Below are 24,933 nucleotides of genomic sequence, written 5' to 3'. Positions count from 1 at the left end.
TAAAACTATATAAATATTACTGCTGGTTACTGAAGACTAAATGGAAGTCCTCCTCCGCACTAAAGAATTGAACAACATTTATTGAATTGCACAGGTAAACATGGAGCTTAAGCGGTGGACAGTGATTACATGTTAATGAGGAGCACCTGGAGCCGGTCAGCTGGTTCATGGTGATCAATCCTTCTCTGCTGGTTCTGGTCCCACTTCAGATCCAGAACTGTATCACAGCTAACGGGCCATTTAAGAACAAGTTTTATTGAGACGAAAGGACTCTTATTTGCAAAATCTCTGTTTGCAGAAAGGAATGCATTCTTCAGTGAGTAAATACAAATCCAGCCTCCACTTTCACGGGCCGTGCCTTTAGTTTGAGAAGAACTATTGTGTGTCTGTAATGTTTTTCTGCTCCACCACAGCTATTCCTGGTACTGCCTTTCAGTCGCGGTGAAGAAGTCCCCCAGAACACTCCTCAGGTACTCGAAGGTGGGTCGGTCCTCCGAGTTCTCCCGCCAGCACAGACACATGATGTCATACAGCCCTTCGGAGCAGTTTTCTGGCTTCGGCATCCTGTAGCCCAGCTCCAGGTTCTGGATGACCTCTGGGTTGGACATGCCTACTCGGCAGGTAAGATGTTTTCAGCAATTATAACACACGCTGGACTAGTAATTAGAGTATTTGTGTCATGAACATGAGTGAGTATTTACCAGGGTAAGGAATGCGTCCGTATGTCACTATTTCTGTGAGGAGGACCCCAAATGACCACACGTCAGATTTTATGGTGAAGGTGCCGTAGTTAAAAGCTTCTGGAGCGGTCCATTTAATGGGGAACTTTGCACCTGAAAACAAAGGATAAACTTTATTTCACAAAAGAGACACTTGGTAGAGCTACTGGACCGATTTCACCTCTTCAACTTTGTGGGATTTAAAATTGTTGTTCAGTGCAAATGCATTTTAACAAAATATAACAGGTAATATTCAATAAGATCTAACATTTAGCCTGATAGACAGGCCCTGAAATATGAAATAGGTGAAGGTCTCATTACCCTCTTTGGCCGTGTATTCATTGTCCTCAATGAGTCTCGCGAGTCCAAAGTCGGCAATCTTGCAGATGAGCTCACAAGAAACCAGAATATTGGCAGCACGCAGATCTCGATGAATGTAATTTTTCTGCTCAATAAAGGCCATGCCGTCAGCCACCTGCAGGGGGCAGCACATGATCAAACAAGCCATCAGTGCGTGTAGTGGAGAGGGTCTGTGTGTTTCAATACTGTGTCATGTTTGTGTATATTCAACAGATGAACAAAACATGAAGTTTAGGCCTCGGCCAGGTCGGTTCCTTCGACCCTTTAATCTCACCTGGGGAACACCTGCTCTACTTCACCTTTAATCAGACATCTAATTATTCCAGTGAATGTGTGTCTGAGTCAGTCAAACACTAGATTACTCATTTCCACTTAACTTCGAGGGATTCTGGTTCTATAGCTGATGAATGAGGAAATAGGTGTGAGATAGCTGAGCAGAGCTGATGATTTCCACAGAATTCACCTCCCACAGTTAATAAGTGCCTGTATAATTTGGTGCTCTTTTTGTTTTTAACTATACAACTATTGAGTTTTGCAGGATTTAAGAATCTATCACATTGGAAAGCTGAGATGTACATATGTCTGAGTATTTCATGAACCCAGCAATCTTTAATTCTCGGTTCCATTCATCTGATTTTGTTGGGAAGGAACCAATCTGAAATTTTCCAAAAAAAAAATGTGCATTCATTTAATTAGATATGTGCTTTGGTGACAAGAATCTGAGCATTTTTAATGGTGTACATGTACATACAAATTAAGCATAAATTACGGTCGTGGACAAAGTTTCCAAAATCTAGGTAATTAATGACTTGAATATTTATGGACTATCAAATGATAGTTAGTCAGTTTTACCACAAATATGATCAGTGCATGGCAGGTTTGTAAATGTTCTGTCTGTGAAATACATTCACCACACACTTCTGTGTAAATGCTTCCGCTCGGCTCAGATCTAAAGGCAGCGGAGGAGAATTTTCCTTCTGCAAATGAAGAAGCTTTTGTCATGAGTGAAAGAAGATAAGACAGTTTTCATTGACGGTAGAAAAGAGATATCTTACCTGAAATGCCATGTCTATCAGGGTGTTCATGGGTAAACTGCTTCCCTCCGCTGTTTTTAGGTAATCCACCAGGTTTCCTGAAGGAAATTAGATGGAAGTTATAGCTTTTCAATAAAGCATTGATTTATTTTACTAACTCACTAGAACTAGATTACCACAAATTCATCCTAATTTGTTATACATATTTTGTACAAAAAAAATTAAGCAGCAACAAAAGCTAATATTAATTGGGAAACATGTAAAATCATGCTTTGTAATAATATTTTCCTTTTTCAAGAAAACCCTCGTCACGGACAGAAATAGACCGAGTTGGACCAAAATAGCTGTTGAAATCAGTGAACACACACTTTGAGGAAGAACAGAGAACATCAGTCAAGTGAATGCTTATTTTCCGACAGCTGACTTTGTGTTGGGTTTGATTAGCACAGAACAAACCTCCTGCATGCCGGACAGCTGAGTCCAACTAAAGGAAAGCGTTTTAGAGGAATGACTGTGCCAGGAAAGAAGAGGCATTTACTCCTCTGATTCAGTCCGGAAGACCTCTTTTAAAGTCTGGAGCCAGAGCTCTTTGTCAAGGTTACAAAGGGAAGCTGGGACGACACGCCTGTTATTTTCCATCTTTGCTGTCCTTGATAATAAAAAATGGGGGACAAACTGAAAAGACAAGAACTCCAAGCCCTCATTTTGCTTGACAACAGAAGTGGTTTGTGTCCTGTCCACATGTGGATCCCAGAGAAAGCGGCAGCCTCATGTGGAACCACTGCTGGTGGTTTACAAGCCACTCAGAACAGCACACAAAGGCCCTCCATTCAGCCCAGAGGCTGTTGTTGTGTTTGTGACGGCGTCTCTGCATTCAGCTATTGTTCCTCAGTGAAACAGAATTACAAAAGTCTTTTGAGGTGAAAGGGAAACAGATACTGCATTACTTTCATGACTGCCGCATTTGGGCATACTAACCTTTGATTATCATTGTGATCTGGAAAGTTGTTTGCTGTTGCTACCATGACAACACATTATTAGTTTGTGTAATTTCTCATGCACATTATGTAAGAAGACAGAGAAAAGACGATGAACCAGTGGTGAGATGCTGAACAAACAGCAGTTGTAAAAGCTACAGTTTGTTTACTGCCACGGCAGCTCAACATGCCAATATTTGTGTACGTGTCTGTGCATGTGCAGAATGCAGAATGTGGACTAAAGCCAGGCATCATCAGGGGTCTCTGTGAACAATAACATGGTGATTCATCCTCTCCTACTTTACCACACCTCGTCTCAGACCAGGGGAGACCGTCTCCTGTCTGGAGAGGCCCGGAAAACAAGTGAAAGTTCATGTTTGCTTTGAAACATTTTAGCACATCTCAGTGAACACAGGAGAGTCATGAGGAGGAAGTAGCCAATCAGAAGCTGGGCCACTTCAGCACAGCGCCATGCTTGACGGGGCGAGGACTGGGAGCTCTGTTGTCTGTTTGCCCAGACAGATGCATTCATGTTCAATCTCAGGTGATGATAGTACTTTATGCTTCCCGTAATGTTCAAATCTTGTACTGTATCAAACACAATGAAAAGGAAGGGGGTGGTGGATGTGTGATCAAAAGACATTCAACCAACTGACTAGAACCACTGGAGCTTACTCATGAATCGATGGGTCGGTTTGTTCAAGCATGTGCTGTTACCCAGAATCCAAAGACAGATGAACAAGTTTCATCATGAACATCTATGACACGGAGCTGACTACACCTTGTCTTTGTCTTGGCTGCAGGCAGCTCAGCCGAACAACACCGTCTCTGGCATTCATGGCAACCAAGTGGGAGATTAGGAAAAGGATTGTTTCAGACAGGCTTGGACATATTTAGTTGACTAAAGAAGGAGGATGATTACAGATGGATGTCTTTTTAATTTATCTTCAAATGAGCATTCATTCAATTGAAATATGGTTCCAGGTTTTTCTTTTCTTTTGATGCTTCCACTGTTACCTGGAATTCCCTCTCGAGGGCTGAGTGTTATTGAGCCGTTGTGCGAAGGCCCCAGGTTCTTCCTACCGTTTTCCATGTACTCTGTGACGATATAGATTGGCTCCTCGGTAACCACGGCAAAGAGGCGGACGAGGCGAGGATGCTGCAGGTTCTTCATCATGTTGGCTTCTGCTAAGAAAGCTTCCACTGACATTGTGCCTGTCTTCAGATTCTTGATTGCCACCCTTCTGTCATTATTGTAGATGCCTGAAAATAGACAGATATCACGGAGTATCAGAAGGGTGTTGATTAAAAAAAACGACAGATGTGAGTTAATAGCAATGCTGCCAGCTCTGCTTTGGCAATTCTTTTGGCTAAATGCTAATGTCCGCTTACTATCATACTCCCAATAACAATTTCTTTTTTTTTTTTTATCGTGTTAGCATTCTGCTATTAGCACTAAACCTAGTGTAGCGCAGGTGTCATTATTTTTGTGCATGCCTGGTCATGAACCAAAGCCATGTATACAAATTCTAATTTTCAGATGATTGATTCTCCTTGCATCAAATCTCATGAATGCCTACAAACCAAATGTCTGCCAATCTATCTATAATAATAAACTTTATTTGTATAGCACTTTTTTAAACTTCAGTTACAAAATGCTTCACATAAAATAAGCCATTAAACAAAACAACAATTATCTGGTGGAGTGAAGTATTAAGTGAACATTTTGACCTGCTGATGGCACAAGAGAAAGGTTACGGGGATTCCTGTAGTTATTTGAATTCATCTTCTGGGGAGTAATTCATTACTTAAAAAACAAAAATGACAACATCACCATAGTCAGCCGGTTTCACCTTTTGTCAATGTCTGTATAGAATTTCATGGCAATCCTCCACAAGTTAATTAGATTAGATAATTGGATTGATATTTTAACCAAAGCGATTGACTGATTGCCACAAACTGAGCCATGAAGCAAGCATTGCTAAAGAAAAATGCACACACACCAATTTACTGTAGAAGAAAACTCAGCTTTCATCTCATTATGTAAGTTAATATATGCAGTGCCTATTTCATGAGTTGTGATATGTGCTGGACTTTCATTTAGACATGATCTCATTCAACCTGCAGTACACCAACACTCATTTATAGCATGTCAGCTAAGGTCACAAACAACCACTTCAGTCTTATAAAACACTGAACACATCACCATGCATGAAATGTAGTAATGCTGGGAAGAAATTATATTATCTATCCAAAGCATTGCTCTGTCTCTGTTATCTGCAATAGGAATTCTCTTCTACAAGATAGCTATCACGTAGATATGTCCACATGAACGAAACATTTCATAGCCAATGCCAGTTACTAACATTATTCCAGTATGTCAGTGAACTAATGTTTGGATGAGGACAGAGAAACTAACACAGCACCCAGACAAATGCTGTGAATAGAAAGTGGCTGTGACCTGTGTTGATCACGTTTAGATCTACGGGGGTTGTTTGGGATGTTAAAGATGCTGGAAAACAAATTCCATGATTTTCTCCTCAGTACATTATATAATGTGAAATGAGTCGCTGGAAGATTCTGCAAAGATAGAAAACTTTGTCTCACTGAAATGTGGAGTTAAACTGTTGAACAGTTTCTCACCCGTCTTCAGCTCAGGTTTTGTTTAGGCGGAGCTAAAAGCTAACCTATCTACGTCACAACTACCTATCTACGTCACAACTACCTATCTACGTCACAACTACCTATCTACGTCAGATCACAGCCGGTTTATATTGGACAAATAAATTCTGATTCTATTGTTTTCATAAAGCAGGCTGCTCCGTCCACCAGAGAGACAGAGGACCAGTGGGACATCATGCATAAAGTCACTGAGGTTGGATGTCAGACGGACCGCTTAGTGGGGAAAAGAACTGCAGCCACAGGACTGTCCTACAGGACTGTCCTACAGGACACTGAACACCTTCCAGCGAGGGGGCGGAGCTTCAGCTCCTTCAGGACACGCCCCCCCAGTCTCAGAGCAGAGAAGACTGATTTTCTCACGATTTCAAAGCCTAATTTAAAAAACTTGTCGGTGTTTTTTTTCATTCAAATTTGGATGGGTAGTTAACAACCCATACTTCTGTGGTGTGATGAACTTAAAACTCATTTTCATTTCTACTTTACAGAATCTTTAAATGGTGCAAATGAAGATGGATAATTGAAGGAAATTAGCCCTCCAGTTGAATAATAATGGGGTTGTGGCACAAATTAGTGATCCAAACATTTTGCCGCCGCCTTTAAATTCATACTCCACAACCACAATAGACTTTTGTGGAAGTATTGTGAAAAGTCAATTGCTCCAGTCAATGAGCTCATTGGACAGCGAGATTAATGTAGTTTAAACAATGTTAAATAACTGGGTTAATCCCTCCCATTCAGTTCAACCTGCAGAAACACCCGGGCTATAACTTCAGACTGAGCTTTGTTCATGTGCTGCATCTGTACCAAACTCTTCAGCTCATACTCGCACTCATGTAAATGAACTCACCCATCCACACTTCTCCAAACTGTCCAGCTCCAAGTCTGCGCTCCAGCTTCAGAGACTCTCGAGGAATCTCCCATTCGTCCTGCCACCAGGGCTTCTGCGGTGCCCTCGACTGACACGGCTTCACCAGCCTTGTGCACAACCCATCTGCATCACCTGGAGAGCAGAGAGAGGGCCCAGGTACAGAGGAGACGGTGTAAGATCATTCAGTTGAAGACACCACAGGAAGCAGCATTCCTGATTAATCCCCTCAAGAGTCTGTGCTCACGTGAGTGATGCTGGACCAGCTCCTTCAGCGAGTTGAAGGATATCTTGGCTGTGATGTAGAAGCCACCGCTGTCCATGTTGCGGATTCTGTAGTGCTTCACTCCTTCACCTGTGTTGTGGTCCAAATCCCGGACGGATAAAGAGTACGACCCTGGAACAAACATTAACATGCAGATTTTACCTGACAAAATTGAGATGAATCCACCATTAACTTTAATGAAAAAAAATATGGTCTCATGATAAGTTTTCATATCAATGGATTTTGTCCCTCCTATTACGTTTCAAAGTTTTACCTTCCAGTTGGAATGTGTAAACGGGAATCATGATGCTGTTATGCAGCCAGTTTGTTAACTTGAGTCCTGTTACATTTTGGCAAATTGCCTCCATCACAAGTGTGCTAATGTCGCTATTAGCAGTTCCTGTTGGCCCTCGGACGCACAGACAGCTATCACTAGTTACTGTGATGCTGAGAAAACACAATGAGGATTGTCAGGTAGGAAGTACTGATTACATTTTGGTGGTCAAAGGTCTTTGTGGCCATGTCCGTCCCATTCCTCTGTCTCATTCTTTTGGAGGCATCATCTCATAAATTTGGCAAAAACATTCACTCGGACTCGAGGATGAACTGATACAAGTTTGGTGGTGACAATATTTCTCAAATGTCAAATAAAATAATGAAGTGATACGATTTTATATTAAAAACATATCAAAGGTCAGCTTTCCTCAGACATCAAAATGTTCTGCACAAACAGCTTTCTGCCGATCATTGAACACCATAACTCAGAAACAGAAGCGCAGATTGTGACCATATTTTACATTTGGTCATTTGTGACTCATCTTGGATGCCCAGCTTGAAATTGTCTGTTTTAGAATTTTGTAGCTTCTTTTGCAGCAACATCTATATTTAAGGCATTAAAGTCTACTATCAATCAGTTTTATTGGCCAAGCATGTAAACACATATAAGAATTCCTTCAAAGTCTGATCACATGTGTTATAGAAGTCTAGATATACATGGATGTAAACAGCAATTCTAGTTTGTGGCACCATACAATCGTGAGGAGGTATTCTGGTTTCTGCTTTTTTCTTTTTCATCTTTTCATGATTTTAAAGGACAAAGGACATCTGAGACAATGATATTCTCAGAAACTGTTAGTCAGTCTAAGTAACTATGATTCCCAGAGGAAACAGGAGTTTTGATACAAATGTTGGTGACACTCTTGATTTGGACACGGTGATGCTAAATTCTAACATTTTCACAATGATAATGTTAATTTGCTGATGTTAACTATTAGTGTTAACATTGCTGTGCAGAGCTATATACAAGCACTGTCAAAAATATGTATCTATGGTATCTTTCTAGAAGGATTAGTAACCCACAGTTTGTAATGCTTGTCCAACACAAACAGTGAAATTCCACCAGTATTTTTGTCTTTAGCAGAAAAACTAAATTAAAGCAATTTAGGAAACAGGAAGGCGGGTTTGTGGGAAATGGATCTACACTACAAGTAATAATAAGACAAAGTGATATCGAGGGTACCGGGACCTCACTTGTTCTACTGATCACAATTACATTCATGTTTAAAATGTGACGCGTAGAACCTTTAAGCAAATGTAACAGTGGTAAACCATATTCAGATAAATTGCTGAAAAAACCCTTTGAGAATCACTGCAGTCGGTATGTAATCTTAAATGTTATGGCGATCATATCACCTTTGGTCGTCTCACTCTCTCGAATCAGGAAGGAGCCCTGCGTGTTCCCCGGAGCAAGGAGGAGCCTCATGGCTTCATTTCTAGAAATGTTCTTAAAGAACCACCTGCAGCACAAAACACATTATATGCTTCAAACTTTGAGTTAACCACTTCCCCTTCCCTCAGGGACATGCAGTGTATGAGGTGAGATGATGTTGAGGTGGAGTAACATGGCGTTGAAAGCTGTGCCGTTATGTTTCCTGTGTGACATACGGTTCAGTCTCCACTGTGGTCATGGCAACAAAGTTGTATGGGATGTAGCCCCGCTGGCCTGTGGTGAGAGACTCGGCCAAATACCACTCTGCATCATCCCTGGATGTGAAAAGAGACCATTAGTGTACATATCTGGGATGAATCGATTCACCTTCAGAAAGCAGTTTTAAGCTTATTTGACAGGGAAGTGATCGCTGCAGGAAATGAGCTGCTTCACCTCGTCAGTAGGGAAGTGGTTACGGAGAGAAAAGCTCAGTATGCTCAGTACTGAACTTCAATTTTCAGTTCTCCCTAAAGCCAAAATAATGTTTTTTTTTGTTGTAAATTTTGTCTCTATATTATCACCTGTTGCCAGGTATGAAGAACACAACATTTCTCTTATTTCAATGTATTTATCTTCACATTTTAATGTCGGAGAAAAAGAAGAAGATGCATGAGCCCAAAACACACTGACGCCTCTTCACGCATGCAGACACATCTTTTTTTTTTTTTTTCTCAAATATATAGCTGGAGATTAGCAAAAGCACTACAGATGAGATATTCAACTTTATTTCCTTCACCAGTATTTATTTGAAAATCCATTTCGTTACAGGTGTTTGGGTTTTCCTCTTTTAAATGTAACCATGTGGCTCAACTTTTTGATATTTGCTTGTATTTCTTAAACTGTCGACAGGAGAGAGCGACTGGCTTTCATTTATCAGATGTAAATGATAGTTACTATAGTTGGTAAAGATGCACAGTGCTGATCGTGGTGCAAACGTGGTGGCCCAAAGCACTTAAATGAACTTCAGTTGCCGTGCAAGTGAGTGGATAGAAATGAATTATAGTCTGGGGCTGAAATATTGTTATATTTCTTTTTGCCATGCTTCAGTGTGTGTTCATAAGCAGCTTACTTGTTGATGATCTTGAGCTTGTCTCCTTTGTCAAAGCCCAGATCACCTTCATGGTTGGGTTCATAGCTGTATATGGCCACCACAAGGTTGTCTGCAAAAAAATATTGTTTCAGTTAATCGAGATACATTTTTGGAACCGTGTCAGTAGTTTCAAGTGTATCTTCACAAAGTTAATGGCTTTTGTCACATAAAGATGTTCACACTGCCAAAGAATATGAGTCCCTGATGTGACCATCCAAACACGGGAGATGGTGCTTGACCACAGCATTGCAGACACACTGCTCTCATTTTCATGCCAATGAGGAAAACTGGCATGAGAAATAGAGAATGTGAGGAAAATGGAATATTTCCTCTCAGCAAATGGTGAAATGGAAGGATTACTTCTGTCTAGATTTAGACTGCTAGGACTGAGAAAAGTGCAGACTTACATAGAGGTAATTAAAAACATGATCATGTCCTCGTGTATACATGTATATTTCCAGTTATACTTGCATTGTTTGCCTGAACCTATAAAAGGGTTTCATTGTGGAGTTTCCTATATCAAGGGGGTCATTAGTTGTTCCAATTTTAATAGCCCTTGGAAACAAATGTGTGACTTCAGGTCATATGATAAAACATGGATTTGACCTAATTTCTCATATTACATTTTAACAACATTGAAGCCACATGCACCTGTAGATATTTAGAGACACAGAAAAACACTCTTTATATTTCTACCTGGTAAAGGTGATGTAGGAGGTGAATGCTGCGATGGATATGGAATCAGCTGATCCGTGTACTGACGAGAGAAAAATGAAGATTAGACTTGCATTTTGTATTCAGTTTTCCCCCCAAAAAACTTAATGTGAGATTAATGCAGTATAACCAGAGAGTTGTATGTCATATTCACAGTAAAAATCGTTGTGGTTTGATATGCAGCCTTGACGGTAAATTATAGAAAGTTTTGTTTTTTGTTCCAGACAAAATGTGTCCGTGTCTGGTGCAATTCAGGTGGTTTTCTCCTTTATTTAGATTTTAATGGGACATTCAGCTAACAGAGAGGAAACAAACAACATTGGGAGAATAGTGGCACTCCCATTTAATTACACAAACAAAAGACAACTTCCCTTGCAGTTATGTAAGTTACAAAAGTATAAAACGTACAATAGCAGTTTGTACTTTACAATGATTATGGAATTTACAGAGCAGAGAATGAACTGTGATGTTCACACCTTCTCACTTATTCTGCAGTTATCTTAATGTTTATGTCCTTCAAGTGTTCATTCAAGCACACAAACAACCACAAGCCATCCATGTCAGGCTCACTTATAAACAGCCACTCAGTCACACACTGCAGTGTACAATGTACTGACACAAACATAAATGCAGTACATGGTGCACATACAAAATGTACACTTACCGTATTACATGACTGGGGAGGTATGGCACAGTTGCAGTGTTCACAGATTTCATCCAAGTTCTCGATCCAGTCACTGTCTGAATAGTCCGAGCTGCAGTTACATCCCATCTTTCCTGCATTTTGAAAGTCACAATTATTTTTCAAAAGGTATTGTATGGTCATCATACAGTATATTTATAATAATAGTAATAATTGGGAATTTTTATTGGAAGAAAATTCATTTTCTTTTTGATTGGCATCTTAGACAGCCATAGTATCCTGTAATAAATGTATTTCATACCAATTCAAGACAGTTTTCACATTTAAGCAGCACATTTTGAATGACGCATACACAACGGCCTAATGTTCATTTTGTTTCTTTAAATCTAAGTTTCAAGAACAACCTCTTTCTTGGCTGGATTTCAAGATGTATGTATTGTACGCTTCAGTCAGATGTGACTGAGGGCTTCGCCTCAAAATGGAGGCTCAGTGATCATTGGAAAAATTAGGTCGAACACCTGTAACGGAGCTCTCAGTTTAGACACTTTTTCCCACATGCAAACACACACAGTGAAAGAAACCTCCATTTAGGGCTGACAAAGTTTAATGAACATGTTCAGTGCCGCAAATCACATGCCTTTACGTACTCTAATTCTAATTCCGATTTGAATAATTTCAAACTGTACTCTAATGCTAATCTTGTAAAATCCAACGTCTGCACATGCTCTGCATTGTTTCCCACTGGTGCGCTGTATGAACTGGCTTTCTCAAGCTTGCTTGGCTCCCATTGGAGTCCTGGTGAAACAGGGTCAGTGGGCTAATCGCAGCAGCGGTCTGTCCAAAAGGCCCAAAGCCGTGAGAAAAATCTGGAGAGCCGTGACCCAGCAACAACAACCCGCTGCTGAGACTCCGAGAAACGAATCACAGGAGGATCAGCAGAGTTTTTAATGTTTGTTTAAATGATCAGTACTCCTACGCTGACTGGCCTTCACTCAGGGAGTCATGCAAGTCAGAGTTTTCCTTCAAGGGGTTGCCCTCTCCTTATAATGTGCAGCTGAGGGTCTTTCCAAACACACACTGTTGATTGTTGGATGGGGATGTAGTAAGTCTGCAAGTGACCTTCGACATTTGGCTTAACTCACTCCATTTTCAGTGAAGCTTGCAGACATAAACCATAAACAAAAAACATTTTTACATATATTTCTGTAAAGAAAGGGTGAAGCACCAATATCACAGTAGGAACTGCTGTTGCAAGTTCAATTTAGAATTTATTCCTCACACCCAGTCGTTATTTCCCACATTATTTCCAAAATGTCACAAGTAATAATTTACAAACACATGAATCCCCCAAACTTCTGATTTCAGTGATAAATATATAAAGTGGATTAATGAGACGCAGTTCAGATTTAATGACAAAAAGAAAACACGGCTCGTATAACGTCTTTGTAATACTTATTTTCATCAACAGTGAAGATCACAGAACCAGTTCTGGTTCTGTTTTTGGTCTTTTTGACAAACCCTCCAATGTAAATGGAAACAGAACATGGTTTTTCAACTAACTGGACATTATTTCTGGGTGTTGTGGTTTTTCATCTACGCATGTAAATTTTTAGAATACTACAAATTTTATACAAAAGTCAAAAAAAAATCAAAACAATCCCTCTGATTTATGTATTATATTTGTGATAATGCATAATAATAACAAAGAAAATTAAAATGTTTATATTTATACCTTTGTCACAATTCTTTATTTCTAGACTTAAACTTGTCTGGCTAAAAGAATCGTAAGTCTCAAACTTACCTCTTGAAATATGAAATGTCTCTTCAGGCCTCCAATAGTGTCAGATTTCAGGTGCTGCCATTGAGATATTCTTTGTGAAATACTTATTTGTTTAAAGAGCTACTTAGAAAGAGGTGCGTTTTTCACCCGTGGAGTTCGGGTGTGAAGATGTCATCATCCGCCTGTTATTATAACTAGCTCAGCGCTATGAGTGCTGATGTGGTGTGGAGGAAGAGAGCAGCCCAGAGTTTCCTGTCGTTGAAAGGCTGAGGGATGCTCTGCAGGCTTGTAACAGGTGTGCTGTGCAGCTGTGTTAGCAGGGTGAACGTTGTCGGCTCCTAAAGGGGTCAGGACAGCACCTTCCCAAAGTGGGAAACAAGATGTGAATGTTCCACTACAGTTAAAAAAAAAAAAAGCTGCTTTGGTCAGCTCACAAGCCAGCGTTGAGGTTTTAGCTGTTTGTATGCTTTGGTGTTGCTAACATTGAGTAGTTTATATAATGTGTGAATCACTGAGCTTAAAGGTGAGGAACACCTTCACTGTGCACCGAGGCGGTGGTCTGGAGTTATCATAAGGAAATATAAGACAGGGGATTTTAAATCACATCAGAACGATCTTATTATAACCAGCCTAATCTTAATTTATCATTACAACTGTAGGATAATGTCGACCAATAGGCAGTTTGTGTTTCCTGAGTTGTGGTTTCAAGGTTTAGTATCGAAAAGACTACAAAGCTTTTTTCAGTCAAACATGTGGTTTGTGTCTTTTCTATTTATGACCAGTAAACTATTTAAAAATAGACTTTTGTCTTGGTTTTCTTCAGTAAATCAAACAGATAGAACTAATCATGAATATCTGACAGGGAAAAATGTTAATCAGTGGGTCTCACTTTATTTTATTTTAGCGTTGTTTTCACCATGGCTCCATTGAAGCCTTGAGATGTACCATGATCAGATTGTTAACACACTCCAAGCATGTGCCGTCGCGTTTTCTACGATGCAGACAACTCAAAATGTGGACCGCAGCTCTTCTCTTGTGGTGAACGGCTGCTGCAAACAGAGCTGCACTGGCAGGAAGTCAGTCCAAACATTACAGGAAATGCACAGAAATATGTGCTTACAAGACTGCCACAGCATAGATTAAACTCATGTCTTTTTCCGTTAGTTTAAATCCAGTACGGCGTGTGAAGCTGTTTCACTTCTTGACATTGTGATAGTGATATATGTCACAGAGCCTGTTTGTGGGCTGATTTTTATAAGACAACTACAATGTAGACGATAAGAAGATGAACATTCACAGCATCAGTTACTGAAGGCAGAATCTAATCATGGAAGAAATCCTCTTTAATGTGATCGATACTACGGTGAATCAACAGAAACATACCAACAAGAAGCTCGCCATCTTTGGAGATGGGCTTCTGGCAGGCCTGATGAGGCTTTCAGGGAACTCCTATTGTCCTCTCAGCCACAGTTCTCACTACTTCCAAAAATGTGGTTGGAAATCACATTCTGTTACGCAATCAAACTGAGATGCTATTAATACACAGCACGTTTTCCAACCTCTTACAACCCAATTCATGATGCAGGTGCTGGCCTTGTTTTGTTGCTGATGCTTACTCATGTACGTCATATGTACATTTTTTTTTTTTTTAGCTTCGTGATAAACTGATGGCTGCTTATGCTTTCTTTACACTATAATATTTACTTTGGCTCATGATGACATTTGGTATGAGATGGGGGGAACAGGTCCAGGGAAAGAATGTGCAGCACTTTATTGGAACAACATTCACTGAAGAATTAGACCTTTTTCCATATCATATTCATTTCCATGTTTCCCACTATTGAGATCTCACATCATGCATTAGGTCATATGTGTCCTGAAGTATGCCACATTAGGATCATTTCAACAGCTCTCATTCACACAATGAGCGCACTCTCTCTGCCAAAGCAGATGTGGTTTCTTGTTCGACTAATTATGTCCAACGCTGTCTCTGGTTCTGCAACTCCCTCGAGGGCGTCATTCATATATTTTGACATTACACCGGGTCATGAATGTCTCATGGAAGGAAAGATGACTTTATTGTGCCTGGGTGGCTTCAGGGCCACGGATGGATGGTGAGAATGGATCTGATGGAGTATATGGTGACACTTTGCACAGATACTGTAGATGCAAAAACCGAACCCCAAAGTTCACTTTCAAATCATGCAGTAATCAGCATTTTACACTTGACACATGACAATGTCTCTTTAATATGTGTACGAAAAGAAAAGAAAAAGTTGCTTTTGGGTTAATTTGTCAAGTAGATACTGTACATTCATATTACAGTAGCAGGATTTAACCATCTGTATAGTATGATACCAATTTCAATAGGTGCTTTATACAACTACAAACAAATTTTTTTTTAAATCCCTCATTCATTCTTCTCTCTTGTTGTAAACTATATAACAAACCATTTAACTAGTTTTTAACTTGCCATTGAACAACAAAATACACTTTTCAGCCATATACAGCTTACAACCAGTTCTCTGCAGCATCCAGACATGGAAATGGAAAAAAAAAAAAAAAAAAAAAAAAAAAAAAAGCACCATGCACGGCCTCCTGGTTCCTGTCTCTGCGGTGGTGAGGCTGTAGATGCATTTTGGGTTTATGAAATAAGATACTTGAGTGTGACCTCCTACTTCCTGTGAGGTGGAGACAAAAGCCTGATGAAGGCTTCAGTGGCTGGAGTAAGCTGGTGCATTGAAGGACTCGCATTACTTTAAAGTGTTGTTGAACATTTACCTTATCTGACCAGATGAGACACAATCAGATGCACTGACTTCATATTTTTAGATTTTTGGGTCAAAAATCTACTTGTGGCCCCTCAATTTATTTTTAGAATTCCTCTCCCATTAATCGCCCAAACACCTCCATGATCTGGGTCATGCCCCTAAGTTGCACAAAAGTCAAGTCATGTGAGCTTTCTAAAAAGTACCAGGAACATAAAGTTCCTGAAGGCAACGTTTGGTGTGCTGAAAAAAAGCATTTTCTTATTTCTGTGACAACCTTCAGTTAATTTCGTGCTACCTTCCCATTTGCATTTAGCTGGGAAACTTTATTTTTGCAATATCAATTGACCTGAGATATTTCATATTTGTATTCACTTTACATGTAACGATAGCTGCTATTCTTTATCCATCCTGATTCACACTGTGAACTGACTGTGATCAGTAGGAAGCTGTGCTGCTAGAAAAGGTGTGTCCACAAAGGCTTCCTCATGCTTGTCAAGTCATTTCAGTTTTCACTCATGGCACCAGCTGCTGCAGCTACTCTTAATTCTGCCCCCACACACCTTCCGAAGAGGAAATAACCCTCATGCCGCCTCCATAAACACTGAGGAGGACGTGGAAACATCCTCGGCAGCATGAATGGAGGCGGTGGTCTTTAACATAGTGAGAAGCGTCTGGAGTTGATGTTCATCTTGGTGAGGCCCAGGTGTTTCAGAGGGGTGGACAGAGCGAAGGCTGCCTTCATGGGGATGTCACACAGCAGGTCGGACTCCTCGCCACACTCCTCCAACTCATATGTTGCATCATCCAGCATCTCCTTATGACGATCACACACTTGCTCCACTTTTAGCCGGTGGATCTCCCCACGCAGACGGATCAGCTGACGGGCCAGCTGGTTGTCCTGAACTTGCATCTCCCTCTGAGATGAGAGCAGAGGAGGGGGGGGGGTAAGTTTGTGGTGAAAATGAGCCTCAGTGAAGTAGCCTACCTGAAAATATGTGGACATTTGAATTTGGATGGCTCCTCGGAGTTTATCTACACATCAAATATTGTAAATCATTGCCATGTGAAATATATGAGCTGGAGTCTGAAACTGAGAAAACAGGCATCATATTGTTCCACAAACTTCGCCTATTTGTTTAGGCTGCATGAAATCCTTCATGCTATCTCTTGAATTAAGCCAAACACTCATGCAGAGCAGATCACCGACACTGAAGCAGAAAGAGAGACGATCATGATGATTTTAGGTTTGACTGGCTGAAGGGTGAAGTTATCAACTATTGCAATTCTTACCTGAGGCTGTTGGCACTATAATAATGATCAACTTTTTTCAATAGGCTATTATGTTCGGGTAAAAATGAAATGAAATGCTCAAGAGGAACTCACCAGCTCTTTTCTCAGAAACTCCAAAGCATCATCAATAGTATCAAAGCCACAAACGTTGCGCACAACCAGTTCTGAGTTCTCGTCTCTCAGGATTGACGGCATGGAGAGGACATGTCCTCCGGGACCCGGACCGGCTGCTGAACTTATCTCCCTCCAAGCTCGGCTCTGGACGCGCTCCTGCCACTCCAGATAGGATGGTCTGCGGGTCTGTAACTTCAGCTTCTCCGTAAGTGCTTTCACACTGTCCAGATCCTCTGTGTCTCCCTCGGAAAACTCATCTCCATGCTCTTTAAAATCCATCGATGCAGCAGCGGATTCTCGTTAAGATGGCAGCTTGATCAGAGCGCAGCAGGTCCGAACCTGCTTTATAGGCAGTAATGAACCAGTGGCCGCCCAGAGGGACACGGAGGGTGGATCCTTCACAGCCTTCTGGAAGTCAACAGGTCAGAAAACTGCCCCGAGACAACAAATATTCTATTCTCTTTTTTATTTATTTATTTATTTTTTACGGAAAATAGAAAAACAAAGTTATAACTGTGCATTCATCATTTTGGATAATTATAACTAGGCTACTCTGGGGATTTCCAGTCAAATGAGTCCTTGTTTACGCTGAAGTACCAAAAACACTTTAGGCTACTTTAAGTGAGCATTTCTTTACAGGGAGGTTTTTCCTTTTTTCAGTAAGCTGAAAAGGCTTTAATCATATATATAAATATGTATATTTATATATATATAATTTGGGTCGAGGTTGAATATGGTTCCATGGTGCCATCTAGTGGTCATCCAGCAGCTCTCATGCCAGCACATTATTGCGATCTATTTCGCCCTTGCAGAACTTTTACCAGTAACGTGTGACACATTTTCTGTTTCTCAGGAAACGTGCACTTCCGTCTTTTGTCGCCCTCAGAGAACACATGTTCCACTTCCAGAGCCGTGTCGTGTTTTGCAACCTGTGAATGAGAAGTTGTAGCCAGATGAGCAGAAGAAATACTATTTCTAGATCTCTGATGGTAAACTAACGTGCTGCCCAACCTGCTGCGTTACAGAGGAGCAAAGTTACTTTCATTTTCTCACAAGAGAGGAGAGGAAGAGATTTACAGTGGAGAGCAGGAACCATCCTACAGGGACAAGAACAACAAGGGTTTTAGTGTTTGGGGGGGCAGCTGATGGAGTTTTCTGAGCACATCAAGACCGCCAATGTGGAGGATGTTGAGCTCCGCCAGCAGCTCCACCCGCCGAGCAGAGGCACGCTGTGCGTCACCGGACACCACCTGCTCTTCTCTGACAGACAGGACGGCAGCTGCCGTCAGGTTCTACTGCTCCTCAGGAACATCGATGCCATTGAGAAAAGGTCAGTGATGTGTGTCTGTGTGTGGGGAGGGATGGATGGGGAGAAGGGGGGGGGGGGCTATTTGTGAAGAAATACATCTTGTTAAGTGGTTTTACTGTGATTTTAGACAGAAAGGTTATAGGCCGTAGTCACTTGCTTCCATTTGTTTCCAAATTTCCAGAAGATTAAGTTTGATTGACAGACATAATGCTGTATTTCATTGCTTGATTTTTAAATGGTCACATATTTAATCCTACTAATCAACACAAAGCTGTCTTAACTGTGCCAGTGAATGCAACCATGTCTAATTATTCCCTCAAATCTTTTGAACCAGTGTGGAAAACCTTTTGGGCTCTTCGGGCTTCTTCTCTAACACCGGCCACAGTGACAGGTTGGACATCTGATGGTACCGCCGTGTGTCTGCTGTCTGCTGCTCTTCTTGAAAACAGCACCTAATAAAACATTTGTTAACATATTGCAACCACAGTTTGTCTTCTGTTTTGACACCTTCAAATATGCTTCCGTTCTGTTTTGCTTGCTACTAACAGTTTCTTCCCAGGCAGTGAAGGCATTGCTGAAACAGAGAATATGTGTCACCACTCCCGTTTGTCAGGAAGAGAAATCCCCTCTGACTGCTTTCGGCCTTCTTGCTGTGCTCCGAGTCGAGCTTCCTGCATCACAACGGTCCAAACGTGGGGCTCTGAGGGGGGAAGTGGACCTGAGGGGTGGTTTCCATTGGTGTGACCATTAGTGTGTGTGTGTGTGTGTGTGTGTGTGTGTGTGTGTGTGTGTGTGTGTGTGTGTGTGTGTAGGATATCTGGATCCTCAGGGATGATCACCATCAAGTGTAAAGATCTGCGTGTGCTGCAGCTGGACATCCCCGGCATGGAGCAGTGTCTCAACATCGCTCACTCTATCGAGGTGGATTGAACCCTGAAGTGTAGCCCACGGGGACACTGATAGTTTTCTGCACTTTACATTCCTCCTTTGAATTCAACAGTTGTTGCTGTCCTGTGACTGTCATCGCTGCTCTGACTCTGGCGATGTCTGAACTTTGTGTAGACGCTGTCCTGTCTGGACTGTGTGCCGGAGATGTTTCCTTTCTTTTACCGCCCTGCTGATCTCCGGCTGCAGGACCAATGGGGTCTCTCATCCCCCGAAAAGTACTACAGTCAAACGGAGGAGCTCGTAAGCAAATGATTTAATTCTTTATCCCATTTTTCGCTTTACAGGAATGTAGTCTCACGTGCATAAAACCTAAAGACACAAAAGTCTCCCATGGGACCTTCCCCAACAAGCAACCACATGACAGGAAAAGGCTGGGAAGCAGGAAGTAGAGGTGAAGAACAGGATATCCCTGTTGCTCAGCTTTCATTTATTTTGCCGATTTGCAATTTTCGTAGACCAAAGTAAACGTGGCGGCCTCGAGATGGGCAGAGCGGCACAACAGGGGGTGCAATTGGAAAATAGAAAAACACTGCACGTTCAGATTAGTTTGAAAGAGAGATTCTATTTATATTACAGTTGCTATCAATGAAAAAAAAACAAAAAAACAGCTGTGTGTAATTACTAAATGAAGCTGACCTTTCATGAGTGCAATTTTGGTGTGAATTTTGACACCTGCGCCAGCTCAGATCAGCTCTAAGCTGTTTTTATGGCTTCAGTGTGCAAAAGCACACAGAAACAAAGCTATCCAAAATCCCACCGACAGCTTTGGCAGATGTCCTGTGTTCAATACCTTTTACATAAAACGTTGTAAAACAAGAGTTTTTGAATGCAAACTTCTGATTCAAGTAATAATTAAACCGACTCTTTTCTATTGAATTGAATGTGAATCAGGTAGTTGGTGTGCGTTATGACACAGTGGCCAACCCCCGTCATTTAATATGAAACTACAAATGAAAGACAATGAAATTACACATAGAAGAATTGCAGTTTAAAAGCCTTTTCACAGACTCATCTGGTTTAGTAGTTTAGCTAACCATGCAAGAACATGCAAGAATGTGACACTGTGACATTTACACATGGCAGCATGGTCCATTTAATTAATGATTGTAAAGTAAAGTAGGAACACACAGCATCAACACAGTTTATGTTGTTAATAAATGAATTGCATGGGAAGCTTTAGTGTGCATAAGTTACTTCTGCTCACTCCTCAACATTGTTCCAGCTCCTGATTTCAGTATATTGGATGATTGTTCTTTGTTCACTTTCCCATTTAATTGATGGAAGTGTTTGGTGTCTATACGACGCAGGTTTTTGGCTGCACCCGGACTCACTAGAGGTCTAAGCAGTCACCACCTGCGACTATCCTCCATCACCTTCTGTCTCCACTGTTTGCAGCATGAGAGGTGGAGGTTGAGCAGCGTGAACAAAGACTACTCGGTGTGTCCCTCGTACCCGCCGGCTGTCATCGTCCCTCGCAGCATCGATGACGATTCGCTGAAGAAGGTGGCCAAATTCAGACAAGGAGGACGCTTCCCTGTTCTCTGCTACTACCACCAGAGGAATGGGATGGTGAGGTGCTCTAATGTTAGCACACATAGTATAACTGAACATTGCTAAATGGACAAAAACCTTTCAGGTAATCATGCGCAGCAGTCAGCCGCTTCCTGGAGCCAATAGGAAACGCTGCAGAGAGGACGAGCTCTTGCTTCAGGCTGTGATTGACAGCTCAGACAAAGGTTACATTATTGACACCCGGTCCAGTCAGCAGGCTCAACAGGCCCGGATGATGGGTGGAGGATTTGAGTCCAAATCGTGCTATAGCCATTGGAAGAGACTGCACAGACAGATGGAAAGGTTTGTATGTAAAATGTATGCAGTCAACTGGTTGATGATCCTGATCTGTCCCGTCAAAACTAACCTCACCGACATCGTTTTCTTCATGTGTGTAAACAGGGGCAAAACGCTCCAGGAGAGTCTCATCAAGCTGGTGGAGGCCTGTGGGGACGAGTCCCACAACATGGACCGCTGGCTCAGTAAGCTGGAGAATTCAAAGTGGCTGTCTCACGTTCAAACTGCTCTGTCAACCGCTGGTCTGCTGGTGGAGTGTGTGGAGAGGTAGGAGCTGCACTCAGTGGACTGTGGGACCTCCTGCTGTTCACAGCTGATGTGCACTCATCACACGTTTATATAATTGCAACTGTTTTGTTTTTTTTGAGGAAGTGCTTTCACTTTGAAAACTTTACAAGTTTGTGGTAAAATCCACAAAGAACAATGTGTAAAGAATGTACACAACACACAGGCAGTATGAATTTAACAAACCTTGATTTACCTTTTTGTAGCTAGAAAATGAAGAAAAATATTATAGGAAAACACTGGACAAGGACATTCGGGCAGCATAGCAAGTAATTCCAATACCAACAGACACCTGTCATTGGCAGCTGCTCAAAAAGTAATACATATGTGCCTTTTCTTATACATGTGAAGGAGCAGGATATATATATAATATATCTATTGCTATTGTCCAGGGACAGTCACTCAGTTCTGGTTCATGGCTCTGAGGGGACAGACTCTTCTCTGCTCATCAGCACTCTGGCTCAGCTTATCATGGACCCATGCTGTCGCACACTGGAGGGCTTCCTGGCTCTGCTGGAGAGGGAGTGGATACAGGTGATTGGACGGGGGAAGATTTTGGGGAATAAATGTTGGTCACAAACAATTAAAGCAAAAGTTACAAATAGTTGCAATGTAACAAGAGCATGTCACTACATGAAGAAAGACTCAAAAGCTCTCTAGTTTTCATTATTTTCATTATTTCCTCAAATATATTGATTTGTCTTTACTTTTATTCTATACTTAAAGTCTAAAATTATTTTGGGAATGCAAAACATTAATAAAGGTCAACAAATTGGTTACTACATTTAGAAGTGAAGAGTTTAAATCAAAAAGAAAGTATTTCAAAGAGTAAAGCTAAAGACTACAAGACTGTGTGCAAACGTTGTGGCAAAGTAAAATAGACATCCAAAGCTGAAACTGAACACAAAGTTAAAAATGAGCAAAATCCTGTTTGTGTGTGCTACATGAACACGTTACATGAACACGCTATATGAACACGTTACATGAACACGCTACATGAACACGCTACATGAACACGTTACATGAACACGCTATATGAACACGTTACATGAACACGCTATATGAACATGTTACATGAACACGCTACATGAACACGCTACATGAACACGCTACATGAACACGTTACATGAACACGCTATATGAACACGCTACATGAACACGCTATATGAACATGTTACATGAACACGCTATATGAACATGTTACATGAACACGTTACATGAACACGCTACATGAACACGCTACATGAACACGTTACATGAACACGCTATATGAACACGCTACATGAACACGCTATATGAACATGTTACATGAACACGCTATATGAACACGTTACATGAACACGTTACATGAACACGCTATATGAACACGTTACATGAACACGCTATATGAACACGTTACATGAACACGCTATATGAACACGCTACATGAACACGCTATATGAACACGCTACATGAACACGCTGCATGAACACGCTATATGAACACGTTACATGAACACGTTACATGGACCCGTTACATGAACACGCTATATGAACACGTTACATGAACACGTTACATGAACACGTTACATGAACACGCCATATGAACACGTTACATGAACACGTTATATGAACACGTTAAATGAACACGTTACATGAACACGCTACATGAACACGTTACATGAACACGTTACATGAACACGTTACATGAACACGCTACATGAACACGTTACATGAATACGCTACATGAACACGTTAAATGGACACACTACATGAACACTTTACATGAACACGTTACATGAACACGCTACATGAACACGTTACATGAATACGCTACATGAACACGTTAAATGGACACGCTACATGAACACGTTACATGAACACGTTACATGAACACGCTACATGAACACGCTACATGAACACGTTACATGAACACGTTACATGAACACGCTACATGAACACGTTACATGAACACGTTACATGAACACGTTACATGAACACGCTACATGAACACGTTACATGAACACGCTATATGAACACGCTACATGAACACGTTACATGAACACGTTACATGAACACGTTACATGAACACGTTACATGAACACGTTACATGAACACGCTATATGAACACGTTACATGAACACGTTACATGAACACGTTACATGAACACGCTACATGAACACGTTACATGAACACGCTATATGAACACGCTATATGAACACGCTACATGAACACGTTACATGAACACGTTACATGAACACGCTACATGAACACGTTACATGAACACGTTACATGAACACGTTACATGAACACGTTACATGAACACGTTACATGAACACGTTACATGAACACGCTACATGTGTCTATATGAATAAGCACTCTTCTTTGCAGGCGGGCCACCCGTTCCAGCAGCGATGTGCCCACTCAGCCTTTTCTCACGCTCGTCTTCAGTCGGAGTCTCCGGTCTTCCTGCTGCTGATGGACTGTGTGTGGCAGCTGTGCCGTCAGTTCCCGCTGGCTCTGGGCTTCTCGGAAGTGCTGCTCCTCAGACTGGCGACTGAAGTCTACGCCTCTGACTATGGCACCTTTCTATGTAACAGTGATCGGGAAAGGTCAGCTTCATTTAGTAATTACACACAGCTGTTTGTTTTTTTTACATTGATAGCAACTGTAATATAAATAGAATCTCTCTTTCAAACTAATCTGAACGTGCAGTGTTTTTCTATTTTCCTTTGTCCTCACTTTTTACCATTCAGGTGTGCCCTGGGAGTGAAGGACAACACTCATTGTTTGTTCCAGGCCCTGCTGAGGCCCAGGGAGAGAGATTCCTACTGTAACCCACTGTACGAGCCCACTGAACTCGCAATCTGGCCCTCAGTTCACCCTCAGTCCTTGCAGCTCTGGAGAGGTGAGCTTTGATCGGCACATGTATTGAAACATGATCGCTTCGACTCATTCAATGTTCTCGCCTCTAATGTAATCATAATGCAGAGTAAGTTTAGAATTTTGCTGCTTTGATTGTATCTCAGTGTTGGTGTTTCCTCAATGCCATGTCCTTTAGGCTTTTTTCTGAGATGGACCCAGCAGGCTCGGCACCTGGAGGAGGCTCAGGAGGAAATAAGGAATATGGTCATTGAGTGGGGAAAGCTGTCTCTCAGCTAACGGCCCTCCAGTGTCTGTCTGATTGAATAAAGTTAGTTCGCTTGAATGTGTTGAACATGTTGAACAAAGTTTAAGGAGGAACATTACCAATGTGCAATGCCTTAACAATCTAATATGTTTTGATATATGGTATTTTTTTAGTCTTTCAGAAATATTGTATCACAAACAAAAATGTTAAAATGAGTTGGTGTCCTTGAAAGGATTGTTTAGACATTTTGTAAAATACATTAGATGAGAGGACCAATAAAATGCTCTGTAACTGTCAATGAAAAATAGTCCAGAAAATTGTTTTTCCACTAAAATGAAATACAGAATTAAAAAAATATCGTAT

General features: G+C 41.2%; 3 protein-coding genes across 4 annotated transcripts; 1 reads left to right on the top strand and 2 right to left on the bottom strand.

The window, feature by feature from the left end:
• Positions 1-53: 53 nt before the first annotated feature.
• lck (LCK proto-oncogene, Src family tyrosine kinase) lies at positions 54-13,074 on the bottom strand. The gene is made up of 13 exons (XM_069151854.1): positions 12,919-13,074; positions 11,139-11,251; positions 10,457-10,517; positions 9,740-9,830; positions 8,847-8,945; positions 8,595-8,698; positions 6,885-7,034; positions 6,620-6,772; positions 4,174-4,353; positions 2,135-2,211; positions 1,041-1,194; positions 702-833; positions 54-610 (listed from the first exon to the last, which is right to left on the bottom strand). Exons 2-13 carry the CDS (start codon positions 11,244-11,246, stop codon positions 414-416), a joined length of 1,506 nt encoding a protein of 501 aa, XP_069007955.1. The 5' UTR covers positions 11,247-11,251; positions 12,919-13,074; the 3' UTR covers positions 54-413.
• Positions 13,075-14,653: 1,579 nt separating this feature from the next.
• On the bottom strand, positions 14,654-17,412 carry fam167b (family with sequence similarity 167 member B). The gene is made up of 2 exons (XM_069151857.1): positions 17,052-17,412; positions 14,654-16,584 (listed from the first exon to the last, which is right to left on the bottom strand). Exons 1-2 carry the CDS (start codon positions 17,349-17,351, stop codon positions 16,321-16,323), a joined length of 564 nt encoding a protein of 187 aa, XP_069007958.1. The 5' UTR covers positions 17,352-17,412; the 3' UTR covers positions 14,654-16,320.
• On the top strand, positions 17,190-24,875 carry LOC138199713 (myotubularin-related protein 9). Of its 2 annotated transcripts, XM_069151852.1 has the most exons (13): positions 17,190-17,277; positions 17,360-17,494; positions 17,926-18,402; positions 18,716-18,772; positions 19,194-19,302; positions 19,444-19,569; positions 20,725-20,898; positions 20,966-21,183; positions 21,283-21,444; positions 21,855-21,996; positions 23,832-24,052; positions 24,197-24,348; positions 24,502-24,875. In XM_069151852.1, exons 3-13 carry the CDS (start codon positions 18,218-18,220, stop codon positions 24,600-24,602), a joined length of 1,647 nt encoding a protein of 548 aa, XP_069007953.1. In that variant the 5' UTR covers positions 17,190-17,277; positions 17,360-17,494; positions 17,926-18,217; the 3' UTR covers positions 24,603-24,875. The 2 variants fall into 2 exon arrangements, with proteins under 2 accessions (XP_069007953.1, XP_069007954.1); XM_069151853.1 differs by lacking the exon at positions 18,716-18,772 and having other exon boundaries at positions 17,360-18,402.
• The last annotated feature ends 58 nt before the right edge of the window (positions 24,876-24,933 follow it).

Source organism: Embiotoca jacksoni, unplaced genomic scaffold, assembly GCF_022577435.1.
Source record: "Embiotoca jacksoni isolate LCO1_2020_lvr unplaced genomic scaffold, fEmbJac1.0.p SCAF_18, whole genome shotgun sequence".
In the NCBI taxonomy this organism is placed as follows: Eukaryota; Metazoa; Chordata; class Actinopteri; family Embiotocidae; genus Embiotoca; species Embiotoca jacksoni.
The sequence above is the reverse complement of the archived record's forward strand: the minus strand, read 5'-3'. Positions and strand labels throughout refer to the sequence as shown.

Excerpts from the sequence above, each read along its gene's own strand:
- fam167b (XM_069151857.1), bottom strand. The coding sequence starts at position 17,351 with ATGGATTTTAAAGAGCATGGAGATGAGTTTTCCGAGGGAGACACAGAG. Across the intron at positions 16,585-17,051 it reads AGTTTCTGAGAAAAGAGCTG|AGGGAGATGCAAGTTCAGGA; the intron begins GTGAGTTCCTCT and ends CTCTCATCTCAG.
- LOC138199713 (XM_069151852.1), top strand. The coding sequence starts at position 18,218 with ATGGAGTTTTCTGAGCACATCAAGACCGCCAATGTGGAGGATGTTGAG. Across the intron at positions 19,303-19,443 it reads ACATCGCTCACTCTATCGAG|ACGCTGTCCTGTCTGGACTG; the intron begins GTGGATTGAACC and ends AACTTTGTGTAG. Across the intron at positions 24,053-24,196 it reads TGTAACAGTGATCGGGAAAG|GTGTGCCCTGGGAGTGAAGG; the intron begins GTCAGCTTCATT and ends TTTACCATTCAG.
- lck (XM_069151854.1), bottom strand. The coding sequence starts at position 11,246 with ATGGGATGTAACTGCAGCTCGGACTATTCAGACAGTGACTGGATCGAG. Across the intron at positions 9,831-10,456 it reads TCCTACATCACCTTTACCAG|ACAACCTTGTGGTGGCCATA; the intron begins GTAGAAATATAA and ends ATTTTTTTGCAG. Across the intron at positions 8,946-9,739 it reads AAGCTCAAGATCATCAACAA|GGATGATGCAGAGTGGTATT; the intron begins GTAAGCTGCTTA and ends TTTCACATCCAG.